Raw genomic sequence first — 27,182 nt, forward strand, 5'->3', positions numbered from 1 at the left:
GGGCGTGATCTGTGAACAGTTTCGTTCCTGGTGGTGCACCAGAACCTGGCAAGCCCTTTACTTAAATGAAAACAGGGCAGCGGTAGGCCTAGAGAAACAGGGGGGCCGATGGGATCCAGAGGGGAGCTTCCTGCTGTGGGCCACCTCTCGGCAGGAAGGCTGTGTTCCGAGATGGACACCAGGGGGACTAGGCCTGGGGGAGGTGGCTGCGGGGACGAGACAGTCCCAAGGTCACCAGCTCCTGCGGGCGCCCTGGGCCTTGTGTCCGGGGCGCTCTGGAGCGCCCCCGCGCCCCTGGGTTCGCGCCCCGCCGCACGTGTGCCCTGCGCCCCTGCGGCCCGTCCTCGCTCGGGGCGCCCCTCCCGCGGGCCGGCGGGGGCGCGGGGCCGCCCGGGCGCGGGGCCAGCGCCCGCCCTCCCCGCCGCGCCCGCGCCCCGCGCTCCCGCGGGCTGCTCTCCGCTCTCGGGCGCGCGGCGGGCGGGCGCAGAGGCGGCTATGGGCGCCCGGGCGGCGGGGCCTGGCGGCGGCGGGGCGCGCGCGGCTGCGGGCGCAGGTGCGGGCGGCGGGACGGGCCGGGCGCGGCGGCGGCGGCGGCGGCGCTCGGGGCCGGGCCGCCCGCCTGCCGCCGCCGCTGACGCTGCCTGTCTCCCCGTGTCCCGCCGCCCCCAGACCCTCCTCCTCCGCCCCCCCGCAGCTCGGGCCTTGGTCGTGGCGCGGCTGCCGCACGGTGCCCCTCGACGCCCTCCGGACGCGCTGCCTCTGTGACCGGCTCTCCACCTTCGCCATCTTAGCCCAGCTCAGCGCCGACGCGGTGAGACCCCGGCGGGCGCGGGAGGGGCGGGGGCGGGGCGCCGGGGTCGGCGGCGGGCGGGAGCAGGGAGGGCGCCCGTCTCCGCCGGCTTCCCCGGGGTCGCTGCGCCCAGCAGCCCTCTCGGGTCCCGGGACTGGAGAGGGTGAGTGGGAGCGAGTGGGCGGCCCAGGACCCTCGGGAAGTGACTGACGGGTGGGTCTCCACTCGGCTCTCCTTGGAGGCCTGGGACCTTGGAGAGAGCCAGTCCTCAGGGGAGTGAGGACTGCTGGCCCTGGGGCGCCTGGGGCTGGGGGCTTGGCATGCCCCTTCACTTCGCCGCTGGCTGCCCAGGACAAGGAGGAGGGTGTGCTGCTACCTTCTTGGAGCCCTTCTGCACCCACCCAGATGGAGCCCGGTCTGCGGAGGTGGCTGTGTCCCCAGGCAGGGCTCTGGGGGTGGCAGAGGCTGCTGGGCCTGGCCCAAGTCCTCAGGCAGGCCCCGTCATCTCTGGGCCTCCTTTTTGTTCCTGTGATTCTTGTGGGGGCTGTCGGTTCCCATGGAGACTGCATCTGGGGCAGCCTGCTGGCTGGGGCCCTGGGCGCTGGCCCAGCCTCACTGGGGCTGGTGGGCTCTCTCCTCACCCCAGGGCTGACTGAGCTGCACCCAGCTGCCCCAGGAAGGCCAGGCCCTCCCTTGCAGACCAGTCGGCCAGGCAGGCCCACCAAGGAGGGAATAAGCCCCCAGTTCTTTGCTCTGCCCAGACCTAGTGTGGAAGGGTCCAAGGTGGCAGGTTGGAGTGGTCCCAGATCCTGGGTATTTGAGAGGCATGGCTTACCCCTCACAGAACCCAGGTTCCTTGGGAGGAGATCTGTGGGCCTCTCAGGACACTCTGGCCGCCACCTTTGTCTCTAGAAGTCTGGCAGTTGGTACTGCCAGCTAGAGTCCGACCCTTCCCTCCCCAGGGTTAGACCCAAGTGGGACATCTTAGGTCATTGCTACTAAGCTCCTCCATTGACCGGCAGGAAAACTGAGACCTGAGGAGGAACTCACTCACGGCTTTGCGGTGGGCCTGGGCCAGACATGGTCTGTGTTCCTGGCCTTCCTGCAGGCAGGACCCTCAGGTGGGCAGGGCCTGGGGGCAGCAGCAGGTCCACCTGAAGACTCCCTGGAAGAGGTGACTTTCTGCATAGAGGCCGTCAACACGAAGGCAGCAGCTGCCTCTGCATGGCTTTCCTGGGGCTCCCACATGGCTGATGCACGCAGCACGGTGCCAGCCGTGGGCTCTAGGGGCTGCTGTCCCTGGGCAGTGTGAGCAGGACAGGGCAGGGAGAAGCGGAATGGGCTGCAGTCCTGCTTCCCCTCTAGCCCCCGGCCGTCGAGCCAGTGTGGGGGTCTGCAGGCTCGGGCTTGCCTCTGCCCACTGTGGCCTGTTTGATCCCTCTGAGCTTGGTTTCCCCCGTAATGTGGAGGAACTCTGTCCTGTGCCCAGGGCTCGTGGTGACTGGGGGCAGTGCTCTCTCACTGTGGGACTGAGCGGAGGGGTTTCGGGCATTCCAAGCAGAGCTGACCTGAGCCGGGTGCCTATAAGGGAAGAGAATGGAGGCTGCTCTTGGTGGGCGGGAGTGGGAGACAAGGTGCTGCATTCCTGGTTGCTGTGGCAGTGATCAGGGGCACTTCTGGGGTGGGGGCTTCTAGCATCAGGTCAGCAGTCACAGTGTGGGGCAACCTGTCCCCAGACAGAGCAGCTGAGGCTGTGGGCACAGGAGCTGGCAGTGGCCGCAGGGCCACACACTAACCTTGGGACTCAGCTGGTTGTGTGCCTCTCAGAGCCCCAGTGTCCTCATCTGCAAGATGGGATGGTAGTCAGCTCTGCTTGGCTATCTTGCTCCATTTGGGCTCCCGGTGCTGGGCCCAGGCCTCAGCTCAGAGGGAAACTGACCAGAAGGAACCAGGGCAGGCATGGCCTCTGCCCAGTGCTCACTAACATCAGACCCCTCGCTGCCTTCTCACCCACCCTACTGCCCCGTCCCACCTTGCACTGGCCTTCTCCAGAGTGTGGAGGGCCCAGGCTGATGTGGACAGCAGACATGCTTAGCCAGTCCTGGGCAGCCCAGGCTGGCGGAGGGAAGGCTGGTGAGCTCTGGGGCCACAGCAGCAGCCTCTATCCCTCCTGGGTGGGGTCTAGGGAAGTGCCCAGGGAGGGTTCAGAGCAGAGTCCTGGTGGGTGCACAGGGTTCACCTGAGTTTTGTCGGGGGTAGTGACAGCCATCCTGGGAGGGAGAGGAAGGCACAACACTGCTTGGTACACGCGGGAGGCAAGAGGCTTGGGGCAGAGAGCACCGCACCATCGAGGCTGGGCCCAGGGGCTGGCTCTGCTCCCTCCAGAGGTGAGCAGCGGGAGCCGGTGCAGAGGACCTGGGGGCAAGATGGCAGTGGGGTCCAGGTGCTGCAGGATCCCATGGGAGCAAGGTAGAACCTCAGGCAGGTGGGGCAGTGGCTGGGGCTGAGCTGGTGGCCACAGGGAGAGACGGGTGCTGCTCCCACACTGGCTGGGCTCCCGCCTTGGCTGGATGGGTGTGCTGCATGTGGGGAGTTGGGTCTGAGTGGGCAGAGGCTGTGGTGCCCAGGCATAGGGTGGCTCTCAGGGACTGCCACCCAAACCAGGGCCTGAGATGGTGGTCGAGGTCTGGTGCCGGCGCTGCACCCTGGGAGCTAGGGTGGGCAAAACCCAGGAGCCCCAAAGCAGGCCCAGAGCCAGGGTGGGTGCAGAGGCTGGGCTGCCGCTGCCCGCGGCAGGTTGAGTAACGGCTCTGAGTCACACCTGTGCGTGGGCCGACGCCACCTGTCCTGGAGCTGCAGCAGAGATCAAACTAGGTGATGTATTTATGGCTCTTGACACAGCCTGGCACGGAGTAAATGGTCATAAAGGACAGTTTTGTCCTGCGTCTGCAGTGGGCCTCCAGCTGTGCTAGCGAGTTGTGGCCAGGTCCCAGCTGTGTGCAACCAGGATCAGGCCCGGAATGTGACTGGGATGAAGGCTCAGCACGTGACTCTAGTTCAGGGATCAGGGTGTGACCTGGGGAGGCTCAGGATGTGACAGAGTTCAGGGTTTAGTATGCTAGCTGGAGTTGGGTCAGCCTTGTGAGCAAAAGGGAGCCACAGATGGTGTGGGAGCAGTACCAGGGAAGATGTCACTGCAGGGTGGAAGTCAGTCTCAGGGACGCAAGGTGTATAGGGGACTTGGGAGAAGATGAGGGAAGGGAGTGCATGTGGTGGAAACGGCAGTGACAAGAAGAGCCATTGGCATTTGGGGTGGACCCAGGAGGTGGGTTCAGACGAAGTGTTCAGGGAGGGCCTGTGAGGAGGTGACTTCGCTGAGAAGGGTCAGCCGCGTGAAGGTCAGGGGAAGAGCGCGGGGCAGCAGAGCAGCCTGTGCAAAGGCCCCAGGGCGGTGCTGAGCCTGGCGGAGGAGCTGGCCTCCAGTGGGGGCCTGGTTGTGGGCCTGCTCTGTGGGAGCTGGGGCTAGTCCCTCAGCCGTGAGGTCTCAGCCGGCCCTCCTGATGAGGCTGGAGGTCCTCGGCACCCTTGGTCCTGGGGCCGTGGCCTCTCCCTGTGCCATAGCACCCAGCGCTGGGCAAGGCTGTCAGGAGTGACCGATGCCAGGTGGGGAGGGGCAGGTGGGGGAGCTGGCAGGCTGGCGACGGCCAGGCCTACAGAGGGCAGACGGGGCAGATGGCCAGAGGTCAGGGCTGGAGCCAGCATGGCACAGGCGCGAGACAGTTGCTTAGCCGCCTGTGGCCTGCTCAGGGCCTTGGACTGTTTGCTGAGGCCACCTGCCCACACATCCCTGTCCACCTGGCCTCCCAGCCCGGTGCAGGTTTCCCGCTGGGGAAGTGAGAGGTCATGGACTAACCCCGGGGGTCACTGCTTCCAGGAGCAGCGCTCCCGAGGAGAGTGTCAACGTGCTGTGGGACAGCTAACGCAGGGTTGGGGAGGTGAGACCCCCTGGCTGGTGGTCTGGGTCTCCTGCAGAGCCTGAGGACAGCCAGGACATGTGGCAAAGGTCCCCAGCGCTGTGAGGAGCCAGGTGTGCTAGGGACTGCCACCCAAGGAGGCCAGTGCCCTTGTGCCTGTGCGAGGCACTGTGTCTGTCTCGGGTCAGCATGTGCCTAGGCATGTGGGACCTGTGGTCTGTGTCACCCCAGGATGGAGCCCCAAATAGGCTACACCAGGCTCACTCTGGCCTGGTGGGAGGGGTCTGGAGAAACATGGGGGGGAGCGTGGAGTTGCTGGGGTCGGGGGACAAGCCCAAGTGGTAAGGACCTCACAGCAGAGCTCCTCCTGGTGCCTGGGTAGAGATCGGGGCAGCCAAAGCCCAAGGCTTTGCGACAAGGTCTGCAGGAAGGTGGGTCCCGGGGGCCAGAGCTCAGGGGTGCTCTGGGCCCAGGGCAGAAGGGCTCTGAGGGCCAGGTGTGCCCAAGAAGACATGAGGACAGCTGACCCTAGAGTCGTCTGGGTGTCCCGTCTAGGGCGAAGGCACTGAGGACAGCTCCCGGGGAGCCAGGGGCTGGGGACACACTGGACGCTGAGGTCATCCCGTGAGTTCCAAGATGAGCTCATCCTAGAGCCAGGAGCTCTGGCCATGGCCGTGCCCTGTCTGCCCCAGGACCCCAGCTCCATGGGGAGTCCCGGGTCTGTGAGCTGGCCTGCTGCCCTGCCAGACCCCTGGCTGCCTGGGTGGCCCTGGACAGTGTCCTCGGTTTTCCCAGATGGCGCCCTCCCCTCCTATTCCTGGGCCAGGAAGTCTGACAGCCTCTGTGCGGGTCAGGGTGACAACCACAAGACCAGGGGCAGGCAGGCTGCCCGGGAGGTGGTCGTGCTGCATGTGGGGAGGAGCAGGCCAGGGGTGTGGAGAGCAGGGGCAGCCTGGGCGGCTGGGGGCTGGGGAGCCAGGTTGCAGTGGACGGAGCAGGCCCGGGTGCTGAGGCACCAGGAGGAGCCTCGGGGTGGCCAGTGTCAGGTGAAAAGGTCTGAGAGCGGCCAGTGCCAGCCATCTTCGGGATGGAGGGGCCCGTAAGAAGCCCCTCCCCAGGCCGCCTTCCCGCCCAGCTGCCCCTCACTCCTCCTCTCCCCGAGAGCCCGGGGCGGCAGGCTGGCAGGGGCCGAGGGTCCCTCAGTTCCTCACGCTTGCTGGGGTACAGGAGGCTCACGGCATGGATGGTGGGCTGCACAGGGTCACCGTGTCCTTCTATGAGTACACTGGGTACATGGGGGGGAGTGAGGGGCAGCTTGGCCCTGCCCCCAAGGGGTACACTGAGATCAGATGGCCAAGGTGCCAGCCCCCTGGACCAGGGGATCGTACTCCAGGTAGAGGGACGCCCTGCAGCAAAGGCCCTGAGGTGGGGACAAGCAGGGACAGCTGTGACGTGGGGGTAAACTGAGGTGCCAGCCAGAGCAGGGCAGGAGGGAGAAGGGAGCAGAGCTTTGCTGGGGCTGTGGGAGGAGGGGTGGCTGGGCTTGTGCACAGCAGAGGCTCCGGAGGCTCAGGGCCCGAGAGCTTTCTGTGGGGGGAGCCTTTGCTCCTGACCCACCGGCACAGGAGGTCCTGAACTTGGGTCCTCGGCGCCATGGCAGCTGAGGGGCTCTGGGGGCTTGCCATGAGACTGTAATGACACCGTGGGGCTCCCCTCAAGGGCCCAGAGCCCCTTCAGGGACAGGCAGCAGTGCAGACCCTGGGACCTTGAGTGTGGGTGGTCAGCCGCCTCGGGCCCTGCAGCACGGAGACCCTTGCTCACCCTGCACTCCCACACCTAGAACATGGAGAAGGCACCTGTGCCGTCCGTGACGCTCATCGTGGGCTGTGGCGTGTCGTCCCTCACCCTGCTCCTGCTGGTCATCATCTACGTGTCCGTGTGGAGGTGGGTGCCCACCCCGGGATGCCTGGCTGGGGGAGGTGGGCCCCGAGCTCCATCGCCTCCCAGGACCTGTGTCCCGCCTCTCCTCCGCCTGCGGCCCCAGCGGCCCTCTGCACAGCCCGCCCACACCTGTTTTCTGTTTCTTATTGCTGTGTCCACATACACAAGTGTCCCTGTCCCACTGAAGCAGCGCAGGGTGGATGTGTGGCCACACCTTGCTTCAGCTGGGTCCGCACTACAGAGGTGCCTGTTTCTTCTGACACACTCTATGATGGATGCCCACCCCAAGCCCCACGGCAGGTGCACGTGAAGCACCTGCCCCTTGCCCACCAAGTCCTCTTGGTCACCTAATACCCCTGTGTGTCCTCACGTGGGACCTGCAAGGTCATAGCTCCTGGGACCACAGCCTGGGACCAGGCTCAGGGCCCTGAACCTCTCCCGCTGCCCTGCCCCACGCTCCTTCCCTCGAGGCCACAGGGGCTCAGCACAAGAACCCCAGGCCTGCGATGGGCCCCGTCTGTCCACCCCATGCACACCAGGTGGTGTGCACGCAGGGGTGGGGCCATGGCGGATGCAGGCTTGGGTCAGAACATGGAGCTGGGTAGTCACAGCGGTGTGTCCTTAACTGAAGGTCTGTGACCAGGTGGCTGAGTGGCCAGTCTCCCTACCATCTAAATCTAGGCCTCCCTGGTCCCCACCCATCAAGTAGCTTACAGCAAGAAGGGTAAGCTCAAGGTCGCTGGCAAGGCGGCCACCCAGGATGTCCAGAGGGTGTGCAGCCCCTGCGCCTGGCCCCTTCTGCTCTTCAGGCAGCAAGTTGTCAGCCAGTAATTGGAACTGATGGCCTGGCCACCGCCTGGGGTCAGGCAGTAAGAGGTCAGTGCGGGCTGGGTGGGGAGGGAGACAGGCGCTCTCCTGGTGACTGGGTCGCCATTAGCAGCAGGCACCCTCCGCTATCCTGCCCCAGAGCAGAGCATCCTCTGCTCCTCCCCTGGGATCTGCAGGGAGCCGCGGCATCGGTGTCCCCATAGCTCTTCCCCTGGGAACTGGGGCCCCCAGAAGTTTGAGGTTGGGGCTGGGGGGCCCCGAGCTCCAGCTCTGGCTCACAGAGCTTTTGCTCCTGAGGTTGTCAAAGCACCTTCCTCAGAGCCCTACTGACTGTCCCAATGCCCCGTCAGCTGCAGGCAGGGACAGTTCTGATGGGTCCATGAGGAAGCGGGATCCAGAGAGGGATATGAAATACCCAAGGTCATATAGCACTTCCGAGCTGGTCAGGGCCCCCCAAAGCTCAGCCATATACCTTCTGCTCTCCACCTGAGTGGATCTAGGTACCAAGGGCTCGTGGTGACGATGGTGGTGACAATGGCAATGTAATTACGGTGTTGGTGGTGATGGTGATAGTGATAATGGTGGATGGTGTTGGTAGTGATGGTGGTACTGATGGTGATGGTGGTGGTGATAATGGTGTTGATATGGTGGTTGTGGTGGTGACGGTGATGATGGTGATAGTGGTGGTGATAGTGGTAATGGTGATGTGATGGTGTTGGTAGTGATGATGGTACTGATGGTGATGGTGATAATTGTGTTGATGTGATGGTGGTGATGGTGATGATGGTGGTGGGGGTTGTAGAGTTGGTAGTTGTGGTGGCAGTGGAGGTGATGATGATAGAATGGTGGCAGTAGTGATGGTTGTTGTGGTGATAGTGATGGTAGTGGTGAGGTGATGGTGGTGGTGGTATTGGTGGTTATAGGGGTAGTGTGGTGAAGGTGGTGTGATGGTGATACGATCATGGTGGAAGTGATGATCGTTGTGATGGTGATTGTAATGGTGATAGTGATAGTGGTAGTGGTGATACGGGTGCTGGTGGTGGTGGTGACGGTTGTGGTGGTAGTGGTGGTGATGATGGTGGGACTGATCCTGATGGTGGTGGTCATGGTGGTGGAGATACTGCTGCTGGTGATGGTGGTGGTGAGGTTTGTGGTGGTGACAGTGATGGTGGTGGTGGTGGTGGGAGTGGAGAGGTTGTGGTAATGATGGTGGTGGTGGGAGTGGAGAGGTTGTGGTGATGATGGTGGTGGTGGGAGTGGTGAGGTTGTGGTAATGATGGTGGTGGTGGGAGTGGTGAGGTTGTGGTAATGATGGTGGTGGTGGGAGTGGAGAGGTTGTGGTAATGGTGGTGGTGGTGGGAGTGGAGAGGTTGTGGTGATGATGGTGGTGGTGGGAGTGGATGGTGGGGATGGTTGTGGTGGTGGTGACAGTGATGGGGGTGGGAGTGATGGGGTGGTACTAATGGTGTGATGGTGGTGGTTGTGGTGTTATTGAAGCAGTGAGGGAATAGTGGTGGTGATGGTGACAGTGACTGCGTGGAGGAGGTAGGTAGGGCCCTGGTCTTGGGGTAAGGACCCTAGCTCTTAAGAAGAGAAGGCTAACCTCAGGCCCATATTCTCCCACAGGTATATCCGCTCAGAGCGGTCAGTCATCCTCATCAACTTCTGTCTGTCCATCATCTCTTCCAATGCCCTCATCCTCATTGGGCAGACTCAGACCCGCAACAAGGTAGGTGGCCTTGTGCCGTCATGTGCACGTCCCAGTGTCTTCCAGTGTCTCCGGGTGGGGTGGGTGGTCCCGCAGCAGGGGCCTCCTCCAGCCAGCCGTGAGTCTGGAAGCTCACAGTGGGATGCTGGTTTGCCCTTCCTCAGTGCCCCGTCCTGCTGCCCCCTCCCACTAAACATGGCAGGCTCAGACCTCAGGTGGGAGCCTCTTCTTCCTCAAGGAGCCACCCCAACCTGTAGGGGACAGAGGCATTGCATGAGTGGGCTCCTGGGCTGGCGTCTGGTAGAAGCTGGGAGGAGGGATCTGTCCCTGGCAGTCACCCACCCTCAGCCTTAGGTTTCAGCACCCATCTCGGCAGGGACTGGGTCACCCCTCAGTGCTTCCTGCTTGGGGACTTGGCCTGGTCACAGCTGGGGACGCTGGGTGCTGGGGGCGCTGGCACCAGGGGCGGCGAGCGCCTGCCCAGCCCTGCCCGCCCTGCCCGCCCCCAGGTGGTGTGCACGCTGGTGGCGGCCTTTCTGCACTTCTTCTTCCTCTCCTCCTTCTGCTGGGTGCTCACCGAGGCCTGGCAGTCCTACATGGCGGTCACCGGCCGCCTGCGGAACCGGCTCATCCGCAAGCGCTTCCTCTGCCTGGGCTGGGGTGAGCGTCCACAGGGCGGGCCTCTGCGGGTGTTGGCCAGCGGGTGGGCTGCCCTCTCTGAGCCTCCTCCACCCTCCCTCCTGGCCCCTGCTCTCCTTCCTGTCCTGCAGCCCTCTCCACCCGCCCTCCCCTTGTGAGTCTTCCTGGGCCCTGGGGCTCCTCCCTCTTTGCCGGGTCCATTCAGATTGCCCAGTTCAAGGTGACCTTCAGCAGGAGTGTTCTGAGCAGTACTTAGAACAGGCTTACACAAAACATGCCTCCTGGCTCCGTGAGACCCAGGTGTGCCTGGCCGTCCTGTCCTGCAGCCCTCTCCTTCAGAGACCTCCTGTCCACCCCTCACACACTGTCCTCTGGGGTTTGAGACATGTCCCTGCTGCGCCCTCAGCAGGGCTCAGCATGGCCAACCGGCTCTTCTGTCCTTCTGCAGGGCTCCCTGCGCTGGTGGTGGCCATTTCTGTGGGATTCACCAAGGCCAGAGGGTACAGCACGATGAACTAGTGAGTCAGGGAGGTGGGGACATGGTGACACGGCCCGGATCCCTGACTTCTGACCGTCCGGGAGGGTGAGGGCTGCCATGCCCTCTGCTCTGTCTGGCCGGGTGCTGTCCCAGGGAGACTCTGGGAGGGCGGGCCCTGGGTGAAAGCTGAGCCTTCAAGCAGGCCCTGGCTCCTGCCCAGCTGTGGGCAGTGGGTTGAGAGAAATGGGTGGGGCCAGCAGACCCTCAAGTGCACCTTCTTGTTGGGGCATAGTCCCCTGGCCTCGGCACCCTCCACAGGTGTTGAGCCCCCCCACCCAACAGCTCAGCAGGTTCCCTCCCATGAGCCTTTGGGGCAAGGCGGGGGCAGGGTCCACTTCACAGATGGAGTCTCTGAGGACCTTTTAAAGGATCATCTGGGCCAGGTCCTGGGAGCCTTAAATGCTGAGCTGGGGCCCTTGGGGCTTATCTTAAAGGCGCTATGGGTCCCCTGGTGGGGAAGAGGGCCTGGGCTCAGGAGGGGATCTGGGGTGGGCAGAGTGGGGAGCGAGGCCCCCTGGGCAGAGCGGCGTGGCTCTGTGGGGCCCAGGGTGTAGCGGCAGCATGCTGGGGAGCCCTGAGCGGGCTGCGCGGGGCCAGGCTTCAGTGCAGATGGCTTGGAACCCAGCGGGGTGAGTGCCGGGCGGGAATGTGGCCCTGCCCCAGAGATGAGTGGAGGGGCAGGTGGGGAAGCTGCGGTGGGTTCTCAAGGGTGAAGGTGAGTGTGCTCCGTGGACACTTGCCGGCCAGAGGGGATGCCCTGTAGCACCCCAGTGTCTCACAGGGATGGTTCTGTGGGCACCTGGTGGTTTCCAGTGAGCGGGGTGTGGGGCTGATAAGTGGGAAGGGCCAGGCCAGGTGCGTCGTGACCAGAGCAGGAGGACCTTGGTCTTGCTGGCCTGGGCCCTGCCGTGTGGTTCTGAGCAGGCGTGTCCCCTGTGCTGGGCCTTCTTCCATCTGAAGCAGGGATGACATTGGCCCTCTGGGGCTCCCGGGGATCGCAAAGCCAAGTGTGTGAAGTGCCCTGTATGCAGGAGGTGCTCACTAGGTGCTGCTCCTCTTGTCCTAGAGGGCAGGCGGTCCTCACAGCCTCTCTCCCTGCAGCTGCTGGCTCTCCCTGGAGGGGGGACTTCTGTACGCCTTCGTGGGACCAGCTGCTGCCGTTGTGCTGGTACTGACCCTGTGCCTGGGCTTCTTCCTCATCCTTGGCTGACCTGGGAGTGCCCACCTGGGGTAGCCCTGACCTTGGAGTGGGCAGCTCCTGCTGCCATGCTTCAACCTTGCCCCCAGGGTGCTTACTGGGTCCCTGTGCACAGCTGGCCTGACCGTGGCCCCGTACACCTGTCAGGAGGTCCGAGCAGGCTTGGCGAGTGAGGGGTGGGTGGGGGCAGATGGACAGACAGACAGCTGGAGCCGCTGGGAACATGCAGGCCAGGACTCCGCATGTGTGCCCACCACACAGCTTTTAGAGCTGGGCACAGAGGCCAGGGCTTCCCCTTAGTAGGTGCCAGGGATCCTCCCTTCATGGTCCTCAAGTTTCCTGTCCATTTGTTTTGTGAGAGACATAAAACTAGCACCTTGTGCCCAAGGGTGGTGTCCCCAAGCAGATGGACTGGGGGACTGGGACTGGAGGACCTGCTTAGGGTCGCTGGCCTCTGCTGGGCCCACCCAGCTCTGAGCCCAGCTCCTATGCCTGCCTCCTGGTGCTGCTAGGAGGAGAGCATCAAGATGCTAGGTCCAGCTTGGGGTGGGCACTTCTCTGTCTCTGACCCCTATTCCCCCTCCCCACCTTCTGGTGGGGCACAGCACACGCTGAATGTGTCAGACAGGTGGACGCTGGGCACTGGATGGCAGATCCTGCAGGGCATGGGTTGGGGGATCCTGGGCTGTGTCAGTGCCAATGTGGGAGGCTTCCACAGGTAGTCCCAGGCCCTTCTCACAGGCCTGGCCACCAGAATTCCTGTTCTTTATTCCTTGAAGGTGCCCGAGTGGGAGGGGCTGGAGCAGGGCATCCACAGTGGCCTTGGCCAGCAACACCAGGCATTGTTTAATGGCAGGTACCTGGGGACCAGGGAGGGGGCTGAAGAGTCAGGGACCATCCCTGCTGGTCCTGTGTGCTATGGACCCGGCCTAAGGACCCTTCATGACAGGGCCCAGCGCAGTTTCTGCAGGCGGGTGGCTGGTCCAGGGCCTGCTGCACGTCTCTGACGTGGTCCTGGCAGCCAGTGAGGTGCCCAGGAAGGATGGCCTTACCTAGGCCAGGTGCTCCCTCGCTGTGTCTCCTGGGAACTTCCTGTTCTCGGAGCTCCAGTGGGCAGTCCCTGTGTGGGATCCTGAGCCTGCAAAGCAATGGGGACAGCGTCAGCAGCGCTGGCCTCTGGGTGGGGTAGCCCAGGTTCCTTCTGTAGAGTGGGGCCCCGGGGAGCTCTCCTGCAGTGAGTGGGGTGTGGCGTTATGTGTGAGTTGGGACATGTCTCATTCCAGCAGAGGCAGACCCTAGGGACCCCTGGGCACGGACTCGTGTGGGCCCTCTGGGAATGACTTTTGTCTTGGTGGTAGCTTGGGGAGCAGCATGGGAGACATACCTGAGCCCAGAACCTCCCAGGATGCGGGTGCCCAGGGGAGGTGGTGAGCAAGGTGAGAGCAGAGAGGTCAGAGGGGGTCCCCAGGATGGGCTAGAGAGAGTGTCTGAGGTGAGTTCCCTGACCGTGGAGCACTGGGAGGGGAGGAGGCGAGGTTCTGCACGGACAGCAGCTGGACTGGGCCCACTGAGGCCCCTCGCCTGGCTGGCACTGGAGGCCACCTGGTGGAAGCACTGGAGGTGGCCCTTGAGCTGAGGGCCCCAGGGTGTGGCCGCTGTTGGCTGGAGCGCGTGGGTGGCGCTGCCCACACCTCTGCTGTCTGTCTGGCAGGTGAACATGGTGATTGGGATCCTGGTGTTCAACAAACTCGTGTCCAAAGATGGCATCACCGACAAGAAGCTGAAGGAGCGGGCAGGGTAGGCCTGGGCCGCTGTGGCACCCTGCACACTCTGGGCTGCCAGTCCCAGAGCCCACCCACCCTGAGCCCACAGATGGAGGTGCCCATCACTCAGCTTGGCGCTGCAGGGGTGGGGGCCCAGGCAGGGGGGACTGAAGCGTAGACACAGCTGCTGCTGCCTCGCCCTGTGCCTCAGTTCCCCATCTGATGGTGACAGGGCGGGGCCCTCAGGATCCCCAGGAACAGCGAAACTGCTCACAGAGACCCTCCTGTGCTGGGCTCTGGGTGGTGGGGCACCCTTCCCCACCAGGCTGGCCGTGTGGCCCTGTCTGTGCAGCTGACTCTGTTCTTGTGGGCTTCATCACGGGAGGAAGGGACATCAGGACTCATGCTCCTTCAGAGGGCACAGTGTGTGGTGCTCTGGTGGGCAGGCTGGCCACAGCCAGAGTTGGGGGGAGCCCGCCCTGCCCCTGTGAGCCCTCCTCCCTCCCTCTGCCTGCTGCCTGTCTGTCCTGCCACTGGCATCTTCGTGGGCCCCACCCTTGTCCCCTCCCCTCTGTGCCAGTCTTGCTTGGTGTCTCTCTTTCTCTCTGTCTCTGTCTTTCTTCCTGGCTCCTCCTACTCGCCTCATTGGACAGAAGCGGCAGAGTCTCCCCTGGGGTGCCCAGTGGGTTCTGGTCCCTGGTCCTGGTTGGCAGCCACCAAGCAGGCTGGGAGCTTCTTCACCAAGCTGTGTGCCTGTGACTGGGCCCTGGCTCCCAGTCTGGGCACAGAGGTCATGGCAGGCTTCCGCTAGGCCTTGCTCACCTCACCTTACGCGCTCCAGGATGGGCAGTCACACCCCAGAGCGGCCCTAGGCTGCACAGCTAGGACCGAGGACGGCCACTCTGGCTGCATCTGTGCAGTGCAGAGGCTGCGTTGCAGAGCGCTGCCCGTGCCTGCCTGCCACTGAAGCCGACTCCCCTGGGGCTGGGCATGCTGAGGCCTAGGAGGGCAGATAGCTGGTGGAGCTGGCATTGTTGTAGCCTGGGCCTCCTGGGCTGTAGCCTGGCCTCGCCACAGAGGTGGAAGGCACACACATCCCTGGGTGCTCATGCAGAGGTGGCACACCTCCACGACTAGGGGCCACTGCCCAGGTCAGCTCCCAGACAGGAGGGCTCCCCCGTCTACCATCCTCAGCGCCTGGCCCCTGTGGGACAGCAGGCGGATGCCTACCCCTGCTCAGCAAGCAGGCAGCCCAGCTTCCGTACCCAGGGGCCTCCCTCAGGCGTTTGCTGGCTTGTGCAAACTCCAGGAGAGATGCGCCTACCGTCAGCTCATCCTGGGCACCAGACCCAGTTGCCAGCCAGGCAGCAGGAGCCCTGCCCACACCCAGCTCCTCGTCCCCAGCCAGGGCCCTGGGCGGCACGAGCCCTGGGGACCGCTGGCTGGTCTTCCTCTGCCCCGTGGGTTTCCATGAGACGTGTTTGCTTCTGTTTCAGCCTTTGGTTTCACTTGCAGTCAGCTGCCCCAGGCCCCCCTCGGGCGCGCCCTCAAGTGTGCCGAGTGCGGAGTCCCCCGTGCTGCCGATGCCTCCCGCGACGTCTCCAGCAGTGCCGTGTTAGTGCCTTGCTGCCCGCCACGGGGCGCCTGCCGCCCTGCCCCTACTCACGTCTGTGTTCTGTGTTCTTGCTCTCTCCAGGCCGCTGACCCCAGGTTTCCCCGGGGCCTCTGCCCTGCCTCACCCCCACCCCAGGCTCTCTCTTCCATGTTCCAGGCATTGGGCTCTGTGCCGTGAGCAAGGCGGGCGGGAGGCAGAGTGACCCAGGCCAGTGGTGGTGGGGATGGGAGCACGGCCACCCCTCGAGGGCCAGGGCCAGATGTGGGGCTGGCTGCTACTGCTTCCTGGTCACACCCCCAAAATGCTGCTGGCCAGAGCCTGGGCACAGGAGGCACTGGCCTGCCTCCATGGGCACAGGAGGGCAGGGAGCCTGGGCTGTGTGGGGGTGCATGAGTGTGAAACTGTGATGTGAGTGTGAGCAAGAACATGTCTAAGGGTGATGGCATGTTCACTGTGTGTGCTAGTGTGTACATGTGTAAGAGTGGGTGCATGTGTGCTGTGTGCTAGTGTCACATGAGGTGAGAGTGGGTGGATGTGAACGTGCATGTGTGGGGTGTGTGTAGTTGTATAAGCATCTAAGTGTATGAGTGTGTGTGATTGAACGTGTGAAGATGTGTTAGAGGTGTGCATGTGCGTGTGTGAGTGTGTGCATATGTGTGTGATGTAGCCACAGCCAAGGGAACGGGTGGCCGGGCTTGGAGTCAGTGGCCGATTGCAGACTGGCTTTCAGAGAGGCTCTGAGCAGTGCTGGGCAGTGTGGGTTCAGGTGGGCAGGCTTGAGGGTTCAGCGTCCAGGCCTCTGGCTTCCTCAAGTCACAGTGATGGCCAAGCCCCTAGACCCTTACCCACCAGGCCCCTCTGCTTCCTGAGCTGGGCCCTGGATCCCAGGATTTTAGGAGCCTTAAGAGAGAGGGCCAGGGCCGTGGGCCTGCAGGTGGCGAGCTGGATGCAGAGATGTGGCAGGATTACCCTGCACTGACAGGCGGGTGAGGGAGGCACAAGGCCAGCCAAGCTGTGTGATCTGCCGTCACGCCTGGGTCCCACGCTGGCTGAGAGACGGGGCACCCTGCTCAGGGAGGGCCAGGTGTTTGGGGTCAGCAATCTTGCTGGATGAAGGACCCACCCCAGGTGGGAGGCCGTGGGGAACTCTGCTGCAGCCTGAGGAAGCCTAGAGAACCCCGGTCAGGCAGGAGGTGGGGTGGCACCCCCAAGCTCTGCCCAGATCGCCCCATGCCTCAAGGCATCTGACTCAGCCTGTGGGTAGAGGTGTTGGTGAAGCTGCAGAGGCTGGGGGTAACATGTGGTCCCCAAGCCCAAGCCATCTGCCAGCCTGGGGAAGATGGGCTGTAAGTGTCAGGCCTGGAGGCTGCTCCCTGTGGGCAGTCAGGGAAGGTGACGTGGGGGGCTGAGAGAGGCTCCCCTGACTCAAGAACATCTGCTTTGGAAGGGAGAAGACAGGTTGCCAGACACTCCACCTTAGTAGGAAACCGAGGCCCAGAGCCGTTGGGGATGCCTGGGCACTTGTGCAGGCCAGCAGGTGCCGTGCTGTGCCCATCTCGGGGATGTGGAATGAGCAGGCAGTGCAGCCTGGAGGGGAAGGGCAGGGGCTGCCTGCCCACCCAGCAGGGCAGGCTCCAGGCCTAGGGTCCTGGCGTTGGGGGTCTGTGCCTGGCACAGAAGGCCCAGTGAATAGTGCTTGAGGGGAGTCTGCAGTAGTGAGGGTCCATGAGGGTCACATAAGCCCTAATTTCGGGGGCCTATGCTGTGTCTGGGGAGGGAGAGGTGGAGGCTGCCTGGCCACTCCTGGCCTGAACCAGAGGGTGGGTGACCAGGGAGCTGTCCTTGAGATCCTGGAACTTCTGGCTGGGGCAGGAGCAAGGGAGCCGTCCTGGACACCCCACCAGGTGCTGGCTGAGAGCAGGCAGCTCCCCCTGGACAGCACCCTGGGAAGGGAATAAGGCTGGCCTGCCATGAGGGTTGGGCCTGGGGCAGAGGAGGAGGGGAGGGACAGGTGTGTCCAGCTCTGCAGGGCCCCTGAGATTGACGGTTGAGGATGGGAAGTGTCCCCTTGGCCCACAGGGGTCCTCAGTTCTAGACACCAAGCAGTGTTACCGTCCAGGACCTCTGCCAAGCCCCACTGATTAGGGGCTCCTTTGTCTGGCTGAACTCCAGGCCTCCCAGCCTCTTCCCAGCAGCCTGCTGCCCCTGACCCACACCCAGAGCCACTCTCTGTCCAGTCCTGCTGCCCTTCTGCTGCTCTTTCTGGGAGACAGAAAGGTGACCCCTAAAGGAGAGGGGAGCCAGTGGCCCTGGTGCCACAGTGCCAGCAGCTCGGGAGCCTGGCCCAGGCAGGCAGCAGACTCAGCAGTGGTCCCCTGGTCCCAGGTCCCCCAGGGTCACCCCAGTGCAGGGGCGGGGTCATTTGCCTGCTCCTGCGTGTCCCGCAGCCCTGAGGCAGCGTGGCACCCCTGCTGTGGGAGCAAGAGGGCTGCAGGGTGGTGTGCCTGCAGCCAAGGTGCCCCGTCCCTGGCTGAGTGCAGGGCAGGGGCAGCTCAGGCCGGTCCACAGGTAGGGCCCTGGGCTCCGAAGGGTGGGTGCACAGCCGCAGCCGGAGAGGAGGAAACGCCGCCGTCTCTCTGTCCCTGTCTGTCCCTGTCTGTCCTCTGGCCCTCTGGGCTTGTCTGACTGCTCACCTGTGTGTCCCTCAGTTTCTGTCCCTCCCTTTCTGAGTTCCTGCCTCCCTCCCTCCCTCCCCAGTGGCCTCCTGCCCTGCTGTCAGGCCTGGGTCTCCGCTCCCTGGCCCTGGAAGCTGGACGCGGGGCCTCCCTACCTTGCCCTCTCCCTCTGACCCATTCCAGCCGGCCACCCCGCCCTGTGAGGAGCCTGGGACTCTCCCAGAGAGCTTCCCCACCTTACTGGGCCCCCGCAGGGCTCCAGAGACCTCTTTCTGAGTCCCCAGGTCCCCTTAGAGCTCTGGGCCTCGGGGAGGCTCTGACTGGGCTCTGCTGCAGCCCCTGGGCCAGGACCCCAGCGACTGGGGAGAGGGCAGGGCCGAGTGCGGGTGGTGGGCGGGGCGGGGAGGCGGGCAGGAGGGGCAGCTGACGCCCTCCGTCCCCAGGGCCTCCCTGTGGAGCTCCTGCGTGGTGCTGCCGCTGCTGGCGCTGACCTGGATGTCGGCTGTGCTGGCCGTCACGGACCGCCGCTCCGCCCTCTTCCAGATCCTCTTCGCGGTCTTCGACTCGCTGGAGGGCTTTGTCATTGTGATGGTGCACTGCATCCTGCGCCGAGAGGTGGGTGGCCCTCTGGACCAAGGTCCTGCCCCTGCCCACCCTGCAGAGGGAGCCAGGAGACACCGCTTCTGGGGCCCCCCACTCCTGTCGGCTGCAGGGACCTGGCCGGGCAGGAGCGTCCACACGCAGTTCCACAGAGCCAAGGCGGCCACGAATGGCCGCCTTGGACCAGGACAGCTTCCAGGACACCCTCGGCCTCAGGGTGCAGGGTGACGGAGGCAGCTGGGGCTGCATTCTTGCGGAGCCTGCTGAACACGAGAGCTGGTAGCAGATGCTCTTGGCATTGTCTGGACCAACCAAGTCTGAGTGGCCTGTTGGCCGGGGGCAGCAGAAAGGGTCACATCCAGACCCCTGAGAGCTTGGAGTGTGGGAGGACGTGCGTCGTGACCTAGGGACTGGACTCCTATGTGGCTCAGAACCAGGATGTGGCTGCGGGGGCAAGAAGGGTCCAATCCTCCCCTTCTCCCCAGAACCTCCTAGGACAGTGGCAAGTGGACTCTTCAGAAGCTCATAGATGAGGGAGGACACTGAATAGGGAGGCCGAGGCACTCCCAGCCCTGGAAGGTCATGACCTGAGCAGACTGCAGCGGGCAGCTAATTCCCGGCCACCGAAGCCCAGAGAGCTGCTGGAGGGGCCCCTCCCAGGATCTCAGGAGACCAAAGGGAGGACCCTCTGCAGCCGCGGATCCTGTCCCTCTTGGACATCAGGGCACGTGGCCTCCCCAGCTGGGCTGCACTGCCCAGGAAGGGTGCACCAAAAGGCCCTGACGATGGGCATCAGTGTGGAGTGTCCCTTGGTCAGTCCACACTGACCCTGAGCCCACCCCCTGGAAAACGTGAGCTTGCCAGCAGGAAAGAGGAGGGGACCTAAAGTTCCGGGTTCCATGCTGCAGCTGGCGGCCCCTCTGGAAGCCCCCGCCTGCAGCCCCCGCCCCTGACAGCCCGTCAAGGGGCCACTGAGGTTGAGAACTGCTCGGGGAGGAGCCGGGCAGAAAGGGCATGGGGGACCGAAGAGCCCCCACGGGAGGAAGGGACTCCCCAAGCCCCGCCCTGCCATCCCAAACGGCCACTCACCCTGACCACTGAGCACTACCAGTGCCTTGCCTGGCCCCAGAGATCTGCTCGTGCCCTTGATTCTCGGCAGCAAATGGCCAGGTGCTCGGCGGCCCGCCTGCCAACAGCCATTCTGGCCCGGCATGGACTTGGGGCTGCAGTCTGCTCCGAGGTCACGGTCTTGCCTCCAGCCCCTGTCCTGGCTGCTTGGCTTTGTGAACAAAGAGGAGCGGCCTGTGAGGAGGAAAGAGCAAGGACACCCCAAGGACAGAGCAGCTTGGGAGTTGAGACCTGAAGGCGGCAGCCGCAGAGGTGGCAGGGGTGAGGCCGGGGCGGGGGCTGGACAGACATCTCTGAGACCTGTCAAGGAGCCGGCAGAGAGCCCAGAGGGCGTCAGAGCATCGCCGTGGAGCCTGGCCCTGGCTCAGAGCTGCATGGAACCTCACGAAGCACCCCTGGGCCTCTGATCTCCACCTCCTTTGGCAGTTGCTGGCCACGTGGACAGGACAGGCAGAAGCTGCAGCCCCACCCGCATGGCTGAGGTCCCTTCAATAGAGAGTGTTGCTGGAGGAGGAGCAGGCCGGTCCACCTGCAGGGACCCCCATCCGTCTGCCTGCCTCAGAGAAGAGGCTTTGGTGACGAAGGACAGGTCTGAGGCCACTGGAAGTCCTTGTCCGACTCGGGCCAGCAGGGCCTGCAGTGTTCAGCCAGGGGCCTGACGATGGGCATCAGTGTGGAGTGTCCAGGTTTCTTCATTCTTATGCCACAGAGAGCGCGAGAGTGTCTCAGAGATGGAGAGGCCATGGCCTGCTGTGGGAATGTCCTGTCCCCTGCTCCACCACACCTCTCAGTCCTCCCCCCACTGCAGGCTTGCCCCTTCCCAGGCACCCCGGAGCTGCCATGTCCCCGGGCCCTGCTGCACACTGACACTCCCCGCTCCCTCCCCAGGTCCAGGACGCCGTGAAGTGCCGCGTGGTGGATCGCCAGGAGGAGGGCAACGGGGACTCGGGGGGCTCCTTCCAGAACGGCCATGCCCAGCTCATGGTAGGACTGGGAGCCGGGGGCACAGGCACCCCCACTGGGAACCTCAGGGTCCTCCCTGGGCCCAGAGCTGCCCTGGGCCGAGGCACCCATTAGAGGAGCCCTGAGCTCAGTTTGCATTTGAGGAAACTGAGGCTCTCCAAGGTGAACCCCGATCCAGAGCTTCAGGCCGGGAAGGGTGGAGCTGGCGTCCATCCCACGTCCAGCTGAGCATGAGGCCCTGCCCGCCTGCCCGCCTGCCATGCTCTTAGCCTGCCCCTTCCAGGACTGCACACAGGCCCCTGCAAGGCCACCAGCTCAGGGCCTCCTGAGCACCAGGCCTCTGTGCAGCTGCCCACATCAGGCCCCCATGGATACTGAAACTGCCCGCCACCCTCAGACCCTGACTCCTGGCAGCCCGGTGCCCCAAGGCTCAACCAGGATCCCCCAGCCCCTCTGGCCCTTGGCCTGGAGCTGGCAGCTCGTGCATAGGCCTTCTCTTGCCCAGGCTCCTGGCTCCCCACCTGCTGGCTTCCCGGCCGCGGGCATCACCCACACCCAGCCCCGGCCTCCAAATCCCCACGATGGCCTAAGCTTCTCCATCCAGAAAGGGGCAGTGTCAGGGTTTCCGGCAGATACTGGGTCCCTTGGAGACACGGCCCCTTCCTGATGCTTCTCCTGGCTAACCCCTGACCTCAGTGGGAAGATTCATCTTCCTGTTGACCTGTGTTTGCAGGGAAGGAGCGTCCAGGTTTGAGAGCAAGGGCTGGATTGTCCCCTGGAGCCCTGTGGCCTCTGAATGGGTCTGGGATGGGCCCAGGCCAAGGGTGGGTCTGGGTGTCATTCCCTTCTCCTCGGCTGCTGCCCTCCTTGCTTTCGTGGGGACCAGGCCCCCGCTCAAAGGATGGCCAGTGGTGGCCGTCACCACATTGGCGTCCCTCCTTTGCTCTGCCTGTCCCTGGCCTCTAGCCTTCCTGCCTCAGCCCCAGCACCATGGCAGGGGCCCAGGAGAGGAGGCGCTCCAGACCCCGAGGCTGCTCCTGGCCTGGGGTTGGAGGCTGCGGTCAGCAGGGCTGGCCAGCTGTCCCGTGGGGGCTTAGAAGAACACAGGTGGCCTGCAGACACAGATGCAAACAACAAACAAGGAAACACGCACATGTACGCTCACGCTGTCACGCCACCCGCGAACACGCACACAAACACTGACACAGACGGGAGCACTTGTTCCCAGTCACGTCCACACCTGCTTCAAAGGCACAGTCACCCTTGCCCAGAAGACGCTGCCACCCTCAGGCCTGCAGGGACTCAGTAGCCGTGGCCTGGGCGCCTGGTGACCGCACGTCAGCGCCTGGGCACCTTGTGTGTGGCCCTCCAGGCCTCCCTGCAGCAGTAGCCCCTCTGCCCCGCTGGCCCTCACCCCGCCCACCCTCTGTCTTGCAGACTGACTTTGAGAAGGATGTGGATCTGGCCTGTAGATCAGGTGAGCGACCGACAGGTGAGACGGCAGGTGGCCGGGTCGGCCCACTGCTTCCTTCTCTTTGCCCAGCGTCTGTGTGCTCATCTGTCCTCGCCCTCTGCTGGCACATGCCCCTGTCCCTCACACCCCCGAGGCTGCAGGAGCGCTGTGGGGCTGTTGAGGGCGCTCCAGAAACCTGTCCCTGAGCCCCTGACGGTCGGCCAGTCCAGCTCTCCTGCACCCGCCTGACTCCCTGCACCCTCCTCCCGGGCGGCGAGGCTGGGAATTGTGCATGAAACCCTGCCACCCATCGCCACCCTCTCCTGCCACCCACCCTCCCTCAAGCACCCTGTTCTGTGTTGCCTTCACTTCATCATTAGTCCAAGCCTTGAGGAGAGGCAGGTTGAGCTTGCAGGGAGGAGGACCCACCACTGGGGGTCTAGGCTAGTGCTGAGCTTCCTGGAAGCAAGAGCAAAAAGAGAATCTGCCTAATGAGGCTCCTAACCCACCCCCAGAGTCAGATAACAGAGGTCTGCTTCCTCCAGTGGTGTCCTGGGAACCAGGTATCTGGGTCAGTGGCAGGCAGTCTTTTCTGTGGAGGGGCCACCTAATCATGCTCCCTCTGGCTGGTCAGGTACTTAGGGCATCTTCTCCAGAGGTAGATATGAGGCTGGGACAGTCCCAGGTGATGAATGTCAGCTGCTGCCAGGTGGACCCCAGCCGCGTGGGTGTGCACTGGGCCCCCAGAGTGCTTGGTGCCTTCTGAGTGGCTTGCAGCCAGCAGGTGGGGCCACACAGCCAGTGCTGGGCACAGGTAGGGGAGGCACACCACCCGTCCACAGTGCTGGACGCTAGCCCTGCCGCACAGGAAGCCGAGCCGGGCGATGGGGTGTCTGGGCCCGTGGGGCGTGGGACGTTGTTGAGTGACCAGCCTCAGCTGGTGTCTCCTGAGGTGGCCTTGACCCTTGGGGAAGGTGCAGGTGGAGAGGGCAGTGGAGGAGCACAGCCTGCTGGGGCCAGCTGCAGGAGGGAAGGCGCAGGTGGCTGGACCCTGCAAGGGGCCTGGGGAGCGCCCAGGAGGTGGTGGCTAACACCAGTGGGTCCTGGTGAGCTGGGATGGAGGGAGCAGCTGGTGGACACCAGGGCTGGCTCGGATATGCACAGGAGCCCATCCTCAGGCCAGTATGGGTGGGGCACCGGGTTGGGTCTGGCTCTTTAGAGAATGGAACCACTGGGTGTGGAGAGGCTGCTGTGGACGCTGGGTGGTGGAAAGCTCTGGCCCTCCAATGGCTAGTGGAGGCGGGTTAATCAGGAGTGGGATGGGAGGTGGGGCCAGCCAAGCCCCGGTCGCAGGGCAGGCAGCCTGGGCCAGCTGTCCAGGGACCAGATGACCTTCAGAGTGGAGGGTGCCTGCCAGGCATAGGCGTCCAGGCTCCAGGTGCTGGGAGGCAGGAGGCGTCCATCAGGGAGCAGGCTTGAGTGCTTGGGAGCCTGGATTGGGCCTGCTGCCCTCCTGGGCAGATCCTGGCACGTCCTCCCCACACCGACTCAGCTATGAGCAGGCTTTGGGCAGCGGGGACACTTGACCAGCCAGGGCCCCTTCCTCAGAATAGGCTGCTCCACCTGCCGCACTGGTGTGTCCCTGCACTCCTGGGTAGGGCCACCTTGCTTGTCCTTCTGAACTGCTAGGACAGGCCACTTGTGGGTGACAGTTGTTTGTCTTCTTGCTGGGGCAGGCAGAGGGGCACCCAGGTGCCAGCCTTGCTTGAAAAGATACGAGCCCTGGCCAGCTCTGCACCAGACCTGGGTCAGGGGCAAGTGCCCCAGGGCAGCCAGCAGGTGGGACCGGGGTCAGTGGTGCTGGCCTGTCTGGGCCCTCCCACTGGGGGCCTGCCTGACCCCCGTCTGCCTCTCATGACCCCACAGTGCTGAACAAGGACATTGCGGCCTGCCGCACAGCCACCATCACAGGCACGCTCAAGCGGCCATCACTGCCTGAGGAGGAGAAGCTGAAGCTGGCCCATGCCAAGGGACCACCGTCCACCTTCAACAGCCTCCCGGCCAACGTGTCTAAGCTGCACCTGCATGGCTCGCCCCGCTACCCTGGTGGGCCCCTGCCCGACTTCCCCAACCACTCACTGACCCTCAAGAAGGACAAAGCACCCAAGTCCTCCTTTGTTGGCGATGGGGACATCTTTAAGAAGCTGGACTCAGAGCTGAGCCGGGCCCAGGAGAAGGCTCTGGACACGAGCTACGTGATCCTGCCCACGGCCACGGCCACGCTGCGGCCCAAGCCGAAGGAAGAGCCCAAGTACAGCATCAACATTGACCAGATGCCCCAGACGCGCCTCATACACCTGAGCATGGCGCCCGAGGCCGGCTTCCCCACCCGCAGCCCACCCACCCGCGAGCCCCCTGGCAGCGGGCCTCCAGAGGCACCTCCTGCCCAGCCCCCGCCACCCCCACCCCCACCGCCCCCACCGCCCCAGCAGCCCCTGCCTCCACCGCCCACCCTGGAGCCAGCACCTCCCAGCCTGGGGGACACGGGGGAGCCCTCCGCCCACCCAGGACCAAGCTCCGGGACTGTCACCAAGAACGAAAACGTCACCACCTTGTCTGTGAGCTCCTTGGAGGTGAGGTACCAGGGCCAGCTGAACTGGTGGGGCCAGCGGGTCAGGCTGCACTCAGCACGGTGTCTAAGGGCGTCCCAGGGGACACGGGCGGCCGGCCCGGCCTGCAGGGGAGGCTCCCGGCTCCCAGCAGCAGCAGCAGATGGGCCGTGCTGCTTCTACCTGCACCACTGGCCGGGCAGGGCTGGCCAGGACCCGCTGCCCTTGGGCCCACTCCCAGGGCAGCAGGCCAAGTGAGAGGGAGCTTTTAGCAGCCCATGCTGGCCATGCCTCTTGTCCCGTGTCCCCTCTCAGGCCCCAGCCTGGGTGCTGAGTCTAGCCTCCTCATGAACGGGCAGTGTGGCAGCAAGTGTCCCCATATCAACCTGGCGTCTGAGTTGACCAGTGGGATGTGAGACTCCGGTCAGGGTAGGGCCTGAGGGACGTGCTGCCCCTTCTGGCTCTCGGCCTCTGGGGATGCGCCTGGGATCCGAGTGCATCCTCGGGTGAGCCCAGCCTTGTGGCCCTCGTCAGTCCTTCTGACCCTGGGCAGCATGTGCTGGTCCGGCTGAGCTGGACACCCTTGCCCAGCCCTGACTCTGGCCCCTGGCACATGCATGGTGGGAGGAGCAGCCTCCAGAGAAGCTGGCAGACGGGCCCCTTGGGGCCGGGAGAGGAGGGCTGTGCTGGCCAGGGTCCTGCCGTCGGGAGGAAGCTGCTCCTGTCCTGTCTGCCAGCCTGTTGCTGTCAGCTTCCCTTCAACCTCAGCAACCCCACTGCACCTCCCGAGCCCCCCGCTGGCCTTAGTGAGTCCAGGGAAAGGCAGCCTGCCCAGAACACAGGCCCTCGGGGCACACCCTCTGGCCTGGCGTGGACCCTGAAGGCAGGACAGGGGCTGGTTGCCCTCCCTCACCACAGGGAGGACCTGGACTCATGGTCTGGGAGTCTTAGAGAACCAGTAACAAATGAGCATAAACTTGTCCCCACAGCGGCGAAAATCGCGGTATGCAGAACTGGACTTTGAGGTGGGTGCTGATGTCCCCCTCCCTGGACAGGCAGGGCACACCCAGCCCCTGACCAGGCAGCTCAGGCCACTGGGGCGGGCAGGGAGGTGGAGTTGGGGCGGTGGCGGGCCTTGTCCCCGGGGGCTGGTGATGGGCAGCATGGCTGGCCGGTCCCCACTCAGGACAGTGGCCTCCCTCCGCAGAAGATCATGCACACGCGGAAGCGGCACCAGGACATGTTCCAGGACCTGAACCGGAAGCTGCAGCACGCGGCCGAGAAGGACAAGGAGGCGCTGGGCCCTGACAGCAAGGTTGGAGGGCGGGGGCGGCACGGGGTCCCGGGGCCTCCCCTGCTGTCCACACCCACTCTGCCCACCTGGTCACTCACTCCTTCACTCATTCTGCCTCTCCTGAGGACCGGCCTGGTGGGCCCAGGCTGGACCCCGAGGGGCAGGACGCAGGTGAGCCTGGCACGGCGCTCAGGGGTGTGGTCAGGGTGGGGGCAGGCGGGTTCCAAGCTGCCCTCCCCTGCCAGCCCGGGCCCTGCCAGTCGTAGGGTGAGATGTGCATGGAGCCCCTCCCTGAAGCCCCTCCTGACCTGGTCTGCTCCCTCTTCTCCCTCCCCCCTGCACCCCGCCTGTCGCCCGCGCCCCTGCCCCTCGCCCTGCAGCCAGAAAAGCAGCAGACGCCCAACAAGCGGCCCTGGGAGAGCCTCCGGAAGGCCCACGGGACGCCCGCCTGGGTGAAGAAGGAGCTGGAGCCACTGCCGCCGTCGCCCCTGGAGCTGCGGAGCGTGGAGTGGGAGAAGGCCGGAGCCACCATCCCGCTGGTGGGCCAGGACATCATCGACCTCCAGACGGAGGTCTGAGTGGGCGGGCGGCGGCCCGCACTGGGCCAGGAGGAGGGATCTGCTCTGCCCGCTCCGGCCACAGGACGGGCACAGGCACGCTCACGCGCAGGCCAGGCCTGCACCCCGGCCTCAGGGCACAGACAGCCAGGCAGAGGGCCCGCGCTGGGACCAGAGCCAGACGCAGGACAGGAGGTGGCGCAGCCCGGCAGGCACAGGGCTCCAGAGGCCCAAAGGTGCCTCAGACTCTGCCCTTCTAGGGCGAGCCCCAGCGGGCAGGGGGCTGTGGACAGCGGACAGGCCTGGATGGGCCAGTGTCCCCAGGATGCCCACCTGAGACTCCGCTGCAGAGGACCAGCCCGTGTGGCCCGCTGGCCTGGCTCCATTTTTTAGACACCCCCCCCCCTCGGGAAGCAGCCAGACCCCCACTCCCTTCCAGGGCCCTGGGCCCCTCTCAGACCCAGGCGGAGAGCACAGCCCTGACCCGAGGCCCCCAGGGGCAGGACTAAGCCCACTTTGGGAAGACACAGGGTGGGGAATCTATTTTTTCTCTCCTTTTCTTTTCTTCAATAAAAAGAATTAAAAACCCAACTGCGGTGTGTTGTCTGTGTCGGCAGCTGGCCTGGCTAGGACAGGCCTGCTCCTGGCCTCGTGTCCCAGTGGCCCTGCAGCTCCTGCCCCGTCGGCAGCCAAGGGTCTGGCCCGGGCTCCCAGGCGCCCTGTCCAGGCCGTGGTGGGAACTCTGGGCACTCCCACGGTGGGCCCCTGCCCCTCTGCGGCAGTCCTCCGTGGAGGGGACAGGCAGCTCTGACCCCAGCCTGATCCCGGGCCTGTCAGACTCCCCTTGTCTCCTGAGTCGCCTTCGGGAAGGACAACCAACAGCAGTAATTTAAAGGAAAAAAAACCAGA

The 27,182-nt window shown here is 64.4% G+C and overlaps 1 protein-coding gene across 4 annotated transcripts in view; it reads left to right on the top strand.

Moving 5' to 3' along the window:
- The window catches only part of Adgrb1 (adhesion G protein-coupled receptor B1), a 62,367-nt gene extending 35,503 nt beyond the window's left edge, over positions 1–26,864 (top strand). For 2 of the 4 annotated variants that reach the window (XM_076836155.2, XM_076836156.2), the window contains exons 17-30: positions 670–811; positions 6,605–6,708; positions 9,160–9,262; positions 9,751–9,901; positions 10,329–10,398; positions 11,520–11,586; positions 13,328–13,413; positions 18,113–18,284; positions 20,286–20,381; positions 21,798–21,837; positions 23,740–24,446; positions 25,412–25,447; positions 25,630–25,737; positions 26,097–26,864. In XM_076836155.2, the coding sequence (XP_076692270.2) occupies positions 670–811; positions 6,605–6,708; positions 9,160–9,262; positions 9,751–9,901; positions 10,329–10,398; positions 11,520–11,586; positions 13,328–13,413; positions 18,113–18,284; positions 20,286–20,381; positions 21,798–21,837; positions 23,740–24,446; positions 25,412–25,447; positions 25,630–25,737; positions 26,097–26,294 (2,080 nt within the window). In that variant the 3' untranslated portion in view covers positions 26,295–26,864. Of the gene's footprint in view, positions 1–476; positions 554–669; positions 812–6,604; positions 6,709–9,159; positions 9,263–9,750; positions 9,902–10,328; positions 10,399–11,519; positions 11,587–13,327; positions 13,414–18,112; positions 18,285–20,285; positions 20,382–21,797; positions 21,853–23,739; positions 24,447–25,411; positions 25,448–25,629; positions 25,738–26,096 lie in introns of those variants that run through there. The other 2 variants (XM_077105578.1, XM_076836157.2) reach the window with 2 other exon arrangements.
- The last annotated feature ends 318 nt before the right edge of the window (positions 26,865–27,182 follow it).

This window comes from Callospermophilus lateralis, chromosome 16 (assembly GCF_048772815.1).
Source record: "Callospermophilus lateralis isolate mCalLat2 chromosome 16, mCalLat2.hap1, whole genome shotgun sequence".
Lineage (NCBI taxonomy): Eukaryota > Metazoa > Chordata > Mammalia > Rodentia > Sciuridae > Callospermophilus > Callospermophilus lateralis.